This window comes from Mustela nivalis (assembly GCF_964662115.1).
Source record: "Mustela nivalis genome assembly, chromosome: 10".
NCBI classification, from domain to species: domain Eukaryota; kingdom Metazoa; phylum Chordata; class Mammalia; order Carnivora; family Mustelidae; genus Mustela; species Mustela nivalis.
In genome coordinates this window covers 108,155,614-108,164,047 of record NC_139029.1, presented here as the reverse complement: position 1 = coordinate 108,164,047, position 8,434 = coordinate 108,155,614, and the positions used below count along the sequence as shown (strand labels likewise).

The window sequence follows — 8,434 nt, the reverse complement described above, 5'->3', positions numbered from 1 at the left end:
TACAACACTATTGCAAAGTACACATTAATATTCCCATTTTAAAGATGGGATTATCCTGGAATGTCCAGGTGGCTCAGTTGGTTAAGCTTCTGATTTTGGTTCAGGTCATAATCCCAGAGTCCCCAGATTGAGTCTCACGTTGGGCTCTTTGCTCAACAGGGAGCCTGCTTCTCCCTCTGCCTGCCATTCCCCCTGCTTTCTCTCTCTCTCTCTCTCTCTCTCTCTCTCTTTCTCTCTCTCTCTTCTCTGACAAATAAATAAATTAAATCTTATAAAAAAAGAAGACAGGAGCAACAAAGGGCAAAAGGTTAGATAATCCTAGGTCTTTTCTTTTCTACCTGCCCTAAGCAAGAAAAGCCAGATGTAACTTTTTATCCCTTCATTGAGGGACTGAGAGGGGAAAAAAGGGAAGCTGAGGGGGATATGCTCTGTTCTTAGAGAGACACTGGTTTGGAGAGGCAATTGGGCATCCCAGGCTGTGGCCTGATTCTATTGCTAAACCAGCTATGAGGCCTGGGATGAGTCCCTTCCCTCCCCAGATGTCCTTTCCCCTATCTGGGACCAGGACCATGACAAGGGGAGAGGCTCTCCGGTGCTAGGACTACTGTCCGTCTCCACTTTGGCATCCATCTCTGAAAACTTCACATCTTCTGCCTGTAGGACCCAAGTGTTCAAGAGGCTTCAAAATGCTTGGTATCTGGTTTCTCTTCCCCTTATTTCACCCTCCTTTTTCAGATGGAAGGCCCCATATGCTATGGAGACTTCTTTAAAATCATCATAGCCAGAAATGAGCCACTTCTCTCAGATCCATAGCTCCTCAAGCTGACTGGGGGAGGGCATATTACTATTGCTTGCTTCAGTGTGTTAGCGTATTTTAAACATGGCTCCCTTGATAAAATGACTAGAATTCCAATTCTACATGACAGTCTGTGCTTGCTTTGGGTCTCGGGGAAGCACAGGAGGGGGTGATGTAAGCAGGGAAGAGCCTGATCACTGAAGAACTCAGGGCTACCACCTTCCCCACTCTGCAAATGCATGGTGAGCCAGAGGCACACACTAAACTGAAGGACATTCTTGCAGCTGGTCCAGAGGGGAGCCAGGTTTTGACATGTGAAAAGCATTAGCTTCCTGTGTGCTAAAGAGGGGCTCCTATGAAATCATAGGAGATGTACTTCCCATTTTAAGACATCCCATTTCCCTCCTTTCTTAATGTGGGATATTTGTGGGGTCAGATTCACCCACTAACCCCACACGGATAGTGAAAAGGAGCTTCTCTGAAAGAGAGAACAGACTTAACACCTACCACTGAGTGAGCCTCAGATGAAGAAACAAGAATAATGTTGGGAGTCATGGAAAGTTCCAGAGGCCAGAGCCAGAGCAGCACTGGGTGGAACCAAGGGAACGCAGGTCAAGGAAGGCGGGAAATTCCAGCCAGGGCAGGGTGTCAGGTGACAGGGAAATTCCTTTGAATCTACAGCCAGGGCCCTGGGAGGGCACAGGGTACTCCACCTGCAGAGCTGGGTTTAGATCCTTCAGAGCCGAAAGGCAAGCTGGGTGACTATACAGGACAGAGGAGCAGGAAGTAGGATCCTCCAGCTAAGAATCCTACCACGTAAAGTAGCAGGTTCTTCCTGCAGCTCCTTTTGTTAGGGCATGTTCAGGCAAAGAGAAGGAACAATCCAAGCCTGGAAGAGAGACAGAGTGAGAAGGCTTGGAGCTCAATCATGGTTATGACATTGGCATCAGCCCAGAGGGAGGTGGTGACTAGACCGACTGACAGTGTGTGGGGGGAAGGCAGTGCCATCTGTCCTTTGTTGAGCCCTTCCTCTTCTTCCCAGCTCACCCCAAAAGATGAGGAACTCTGGGCCTCTCTTTACAAATAGTGCCATTCATTCATTCATTCATTCATTCATCCATTCAGTCAGTTAGTCAATCATTCAATAATTGCCAGCTTGCTGAGCAGCTACTACCCACCAGGCACCATGTGAGGATGTAGATGAGCTAATGGCCATAAGCACAGAGGGAGAGGCTGATCCAGGACTTGAGTTCACAGGAGGTGACCCAGCTGAAGCCAACATGTGCTCCACAAACACTTAGGAGTATGTTTGAGGCCAGGGGAGGGGAATGAGGAGGAGGAGCTATCCACACACCTGGGTTCTAAACATGATTTGGATTTTCCAAAGGCCACACCTAGTAACATGTGTTTTGAGGACATCACTGAACCAGTGACTTCAGTTTCATGTTATGTTGATCACAAGAAGTTACTGGTTTATAAAGACTCAGGGGATCCCTGTTCTTACGTTCTCAGGAAAGAAAAGTCTCTGACAAGGAGAATCTTGAGGATCAGACCATCATGGAGGGAAGACCTACCTGGGCAGGAGCTTTGGAGGCTGCTCACCTCCTGCCAATCTCAGTGTCATTACTAATCAAGGAACTCTGTCACTGTGTCATCCTGGGGCTTCCTCCAAAGTAAAAGCAACTCTGGCTCAAAATAGGCATTTTAGCCTTTCCTTTCCCTTCTCAGACTCTGGTCCAGTGGATGATGATATGCTGAAAGAGTCTCTTATTTCCACCTATGCTAATTTATGGCCCTCCTACTTTCAACAGAGATGGAAATACTTACTGTTAATCCCAAGGCCACTTGAAGCATTAAGTGGCTTTATTCCTACCTAAGAAGATTCATCTTAGCAAAGATTAAGGATTGACCCAAAAGGGAAGGCTTTTTTCTTCTAACTTTGCCCATCATACAAAGCTCTCCCGGGACTGAGCGGACCCAACTGCAAGCCAGGAAGTCTGAGTTCCTCTTTCCACCTGTCATTATTTTCCTGCCTTGGCTTAATTTCTTCTATGGGCATTAAGAGTAGGGAGGCGTTAAAAAAAGAAGGACATAGGGTTTCCCTGTAAACTTCATTTTTTCACAGGGATTGTTATTTGACCTTGAGGGAGTTATTTCACCTCTTCAAAGCCTCAAATTCCTCAGCCGTTACATGAAGAGTATGGACTGAGGCACTCTGAGAGCCATTAAACTAGTGACTTTTAAGTAGGATGTGGCTCTGGTGCTAGGTAGTTTCCAGTCTGTTGAGGGAAGTGGCCTTTACACTTAGATAGCTCCCAGAATGAAACATGCCTGGCATGTACTGGGGCCTCTCTTAATGTTGAATGAATGTGGAAACAAATATCACCATGCAAGTGCTACTTTTTTGAGCAGGCATGGCTCTGATGCTTAGAGCCCTAGGAGATACAGAGGCAAGAGAGGATGAAAACACTGCAGTCAACAAGACCTCCAGGACTCAGGGCTGGGACTGGAAGTGGCCAAGGAAGGGTTGGGAGTGGGCTCAACATGGGGGTCCATGGATGGGCTTGGGCAAGGGACTGAAATAGAAGTTTTCCAGGTTTTTCAGAGGTGTGTAGGTAGTATATAGTTGGATTAGGAAGGAAGGGCTAGAGCAAGAAGGCTGGGTGGAGTGGAGGGACATGTTATCCCAAAAAAGGAATTAGCCCTTGAAAATTTCTGAAGTAGGAAAGGGGTGAAGGTGTGGTTGGTGAGGGCAAAGCAGGTTTACCCAGATTAACAACCAGTCAGGGCAGGGTGGAGTTGGGGGGTGGTTAATTAAGTAATCTGAATGTGAACAGTTCAGTGGAGTTAGGAGAAGATGGAGGAAATGGATTGGATCCCCAGACAAGAAGTCTAATCAGTCACTTGATGACCTCTAACATCTACCTTTATAGGCAGACAACTGTTGCCCATCTCAGGTCCTCTATACACCTCTCCTACTTGTTAATGTGCCCAAATGTATTTTAACCTACAAAACAAGAGTAACAATACCCTCAAGAGAAGAGAGAGCAAGGACTCAGATATTCCTCCAAGTTTAACTCATTAATCCCTTCAGGAAACCTGTGGCTCACACCTTCCCCAACACAAGCCCTATGCCTAGTCTAAGGGGGAGGGTGGCACTAGAAATTAGACATTGGTGACATCATCGTCACACAGCCAGTGCCAAAAAATATCAAGTGGGTGGTTTTCATCATAAAAGCTGATCCAACTGGTAATTGAGGGGAGTAGGGTGACTCATGTTTGATGGGTAAGGAATGAAAACAGAGGGGGCCTGGGGTGATTCTGTTTCCTTGAGGCAGGGCTCATTCATCCTATAAAAAGCCAGCTGCCCGCTGACTTCACATAAGACCAGAGCCACCAGACACCCCATTCTCGGTGTACAGGTAAGTCTCTGATTGGAACCAATTTGAAATTCACGTTTGCTGTTTTCATTATTAGAAACTGGACAAAGGTAAACATGTGTAAGAGGGCTGATGAGGATATTAATTAGAGACACAACACTGGGCATTTTAGATTAAAGCACAGTTTGGGTGTGAGGGGAATTAGTGGCAGGTAAGTCTGCCACTTTAATGAACAGCTGTGGAACTGGGGACCAGGGTGGGGACAGGTTTATACAAGTATCAACAGTGAGTTAGTGGCAGGGTTGTGACTAGGACTCTCAGGCCTGGGCACTTTCAACAACACAACTATTTTCTCTGTTTATGACATTTAATAAAAATGTTAATTTTTAAATTGCTACTATGCACTTGTTATGTTTCAGGCACCGTGTTAGGTATTTTGGGTAAATCAGACCGTTATGGATCTCATTCAGCAAGCTCACAGCCTATCAGGGAAGATAATGCATGCTCATACACAGATGAAATGCAAAGCAGATAGTGATTGATATGGGAACAGAGAGATAGGCAAGGACTATTTGGGGGAACCATGTCCAGTATCTCCTGCTGATCATGCAAGATGTGAGCTACAGTGGAGGCATATTTGAATAAGCAGAAATGGGAAGGAGAGTACTTCAGAGCAGACAGTATAAGCAAAGGCAGAGTGAGATCACAGGAGCTGAGATTCACAGAGGCATTTTTGTAAGCCATAGGTGGGCTGCACGGTCCTGAGGGTGGATAGACTTGTTGTTTCTATAACGTCATTTTCCAAAAGACCTCAGTATGGTCCTGGATACTTGTCAATGAGAGCTATGACATGCCTGGGGAAGAAAGGTTGCTGGGGAATAAGCCCCACTGAAATGGAGCTGAACAAATTGACTTTAATTCCTCCTCCTGAACGGGCCCAGAAATTATCAAAGCATATTTTACTTTTCAAGTGTGTGTAGGGGTGGTCAGCCAGAGGAGGTGAGTGGCTGTAAAGAAACATTTGGCATTGAACTGCCTTCCATCCTAGATAATCCCTGGTCATATTATCTGTTCTTTGTGTAGGTCCAGCCTCCTGTGAAGCATGAGTTCCCACCAGCAGAAGCAGCCCTGTACCCCTCCCCCCCAGCCTCAGCAGCAGCAGGTGAAACAGCCCTGCCAGCCTCCACCCCAGGAACCATGTGCCCCCAAAACCAAGGAGCCATGCCACACCAAGGTTCCAGAGCCCAGCCACACCAAGGCTCCAGAGCCCTGCCACCCCAAGGCTCCAGAGCCCTGCCACCCCAAAGCTTCAGAGCCCTGCCATCCCAAAGTTCCTGAACCCTGCCATCCCAATGTTCCTGAGCCATGTCCCTCAACGGTCACTCCAGCACCAGCTCAGCAGAAGACCAAGCAGAAGTAATGGGGTCCACAGTCAAGCAAGCCCTGGGGAGCCAAACACCGAATGCTGAATCCCCTCTCCCATTCTGCTTCTGTGTCTTACTTACAATTAGCATGCTGTCACCCTGAGTCATACCCTCCCTCTTCACATCCTCTACAAAGATTTCCCTCCCATTGCTCTGCAGTGCTCTGAGCCTCTGAATGAAGCTAAGAGTCTCACTGGCGAGCTACTCTTTTAACTGCTTAGGGCTTACCCAAAGAGAGGCCTGGGGATCAAGTGGATCTTTTCTGCCCTGTCCCCATTAAATCACTTTTAACTCCATAGCTGGCTGTGCTTGTCATTGGCGGACTCAGCTTTTTCATTGTTCTCTCATCAGGAAGCAGTAAAGGGCCTGGCACAGGCACTGGGAGCATGGGTGCATGTGTGTGTGTGTGTGTGTGGTGGGGGGTTTGGCGCTGGCAATGGGTCAAGGACACCCAGAGCCTGTTACTTTGGGCAGCCTTAGCTAGAGCAGGGTTTCTTTTGCACCTGATTGAGTCTTATCTGAGTATAGATGGTACCTGTCTCAAACATCTCTGACTCAATCCTGGACCCCAAGTTGCCCTTTTTCTGTTTGGTTTATTTCTTTATTATTATTTTTTATCCCAAAGAAATAGTGCTTGTAAAAATTCCAATATGATTATTCCTGCATCTTCCCTTGCTGGTGGCCCAACACATGGAGCCAAACCCTGAATCACTCATAGACACAGATACACACACACACACACACACACACACACACACACACATGCACTCACAGACTTCTCCACACACTAACACCACAAATCACATGACACCCACACACACATACATGCTGATTTGATCACACTAGTCTGTGTTTATCTTTCACTGAGTCCCCTATGCTATAGCAGTACAAAGGAGTGTAAAATCCACAGTGCCTTCCTAGGAGCCTAAGGGGGTGATCTTCACCCCTTTTCATGTAAACAAACACTCATGGAAATATGCATTGACGCCAAAGCACGCACACACCTCTCCCTGCTCACTTATGCCTCCCTCTTTCCCCAGCCTCCTTCCCCACATATACAGGGTACCTCTCCAAAGAGAACATCAAAATAAATACATCAAAGAAGAAAAAGAAAAGTTGGGTAGGTTTCAGAAGGAAGACTGTTTAATGCAGATAAGACAGCATGAAATTAAGGTGATGAACAGGTCATCACCAGGCAAAACATTAGGGTGAAAGGACACTTTAAAACACTAGCAATCCTATTCAGCTTCCAGCTAAAAATGATATCCTTTCCCAGAAAAGGTAAGATAATTCATCAAGACCACCCAGAAATATTTCTAAGCCATATTTAGAGCTCAGTCCTTCAGATTCCCACTATCTGCTCTCTCCTTCAAGAAGATAGTCATGTCTTCTTGACTTTGCTGGTAACCAACAAAAAGTCTGGAAGCTGAGAGATCAACAGGATTTCCACAGGGCCTGCAGTGGTTACTGGGGAATGAACTCTAAAACTTATAAAATAACAGCAGGCAGATGTGAGGCAGCAACAGGTGACAGGTGTGTTACCCATCACCTGCCTCATACCTGTAGGACTTGCAAGCACTTCAGATATGTCTGGAAATAACTCCGGAGAAATTTAGAGACTATAAGACAAAAATTATCCAGCAAAGCTTTGCAAGTTGTTGAGTAATCATCAGACTGGGAGGAGAGAATGATGTCACTTGGATATGCAAGGTTTGTGCATGTTCAGAGGATTTCAGATTGCTGCTTGTTGGTATGATGGGTAATGTCAGCAATAACTCTATAGGCAGTCACAATTGTAGAGGCAGACTGTGACTGGAGACATGGTTGGTGACACACTGCTATAAGGGGCAGAAAGTAAAAATCTTTACACTCCTGCATGCTTTCTGCATTCCACTGGGAAATGTGCATTCAGACACACAATGATTTATTTATAAGTATCATCACTTCAACATTATCTATAATAGCAAAGTTAGGAGGAAAACAACATAAATTATCCCAAAGGAAAACTAATGGAACAAAGCATTTTATATCTGTCATGAAATACATCACGATCATAAAATAATATTTAGTCATATGGAAAAATGCTCAGAAAATTTCAAGATCATTTAAAATTTGGCATATGACACAACATCTTTGTTAAAAATGTGTGGAGATATGTATAAATTTTTAAAAATCTGGCATAAAATACAGCAAAACTTAATCAGTGACTATAGTGGGATGGAGAATAAAAGATATTGATTATTTTATTCTTTGAATGACTCTATATTTATTTAATTAATTACGAATACAGTGGTGGCAGGGGCAGAGGGAAAGAGAGAATCTTAAGCAGTCTCCAGGCTTAGCACAGAGACCCACACAGGGCTTGATCCCACGACCCTGAGATCATGAATTGAGCTGAATTCAAGGGTCATATTCTAACCAGGTGAACCAATCAGGCACCACTAAATGTCTCTATATTTTAAACATATTCTACATCATAGATTGGAGTTGCATTTATTTATAACACTTCTTTCACGTGTTTAAAAAAAGGCAAAGCTGTCCAAGATTTTGATGAGCTAGAGAAAATATGTTTTCCAGAATCTTCTCGAAGCCCTACAGCGATTTCCAGGCAAGCTGCTCACAAGGAAAAGAGGAGGGTACATTTAAGGGCTTTTTGTTTGTTTGTTTGTTTGTTTTTAATGACATTCTATACAAACCCCACCACCGAGGGTTAAATAAGGTTATGGGGTAGGTGTGAGCTGCTCTTCCATCTGCTCCTCTCTTCAGTAATAGAATGCCATTCTCCCAGCCAACAATAGAGGGCAGAGTACTGCTTTCTGATGAGGAATTTAAGG

The 8,434-nt window shown here is 45.1% G+C and overlaps 1 protein-coding gene across 1 annotated transcript; it reads left to right on the top strand.

Moving 5' to 3' along the window:
- The first annotated feature begins 4,157 nt into the window (after nt 1–4,157).
- Nucleotides 4,158–5,896, top strand: LOC309842008 (cornifin-A-like). Its single transcript, XM_082685815.1, has 2 exons — nt 4,158–4,218; nt 5,260–5,896. The coding sequence occupies exon 2, from the start codon at nt 5,279–5,281 to the stop codon at nt 5,594–5,596; it is 318 nt and encodes a 105-aa protein (XP_082541941.1). The 5' UTR covers nt 4,158–4,218; nt 5,260–5,278; the 3' UTR covers nt 5,597–5,896.
- Nucleotides 5,897–8,434: the final 2,538 nt, after the last annotated feature.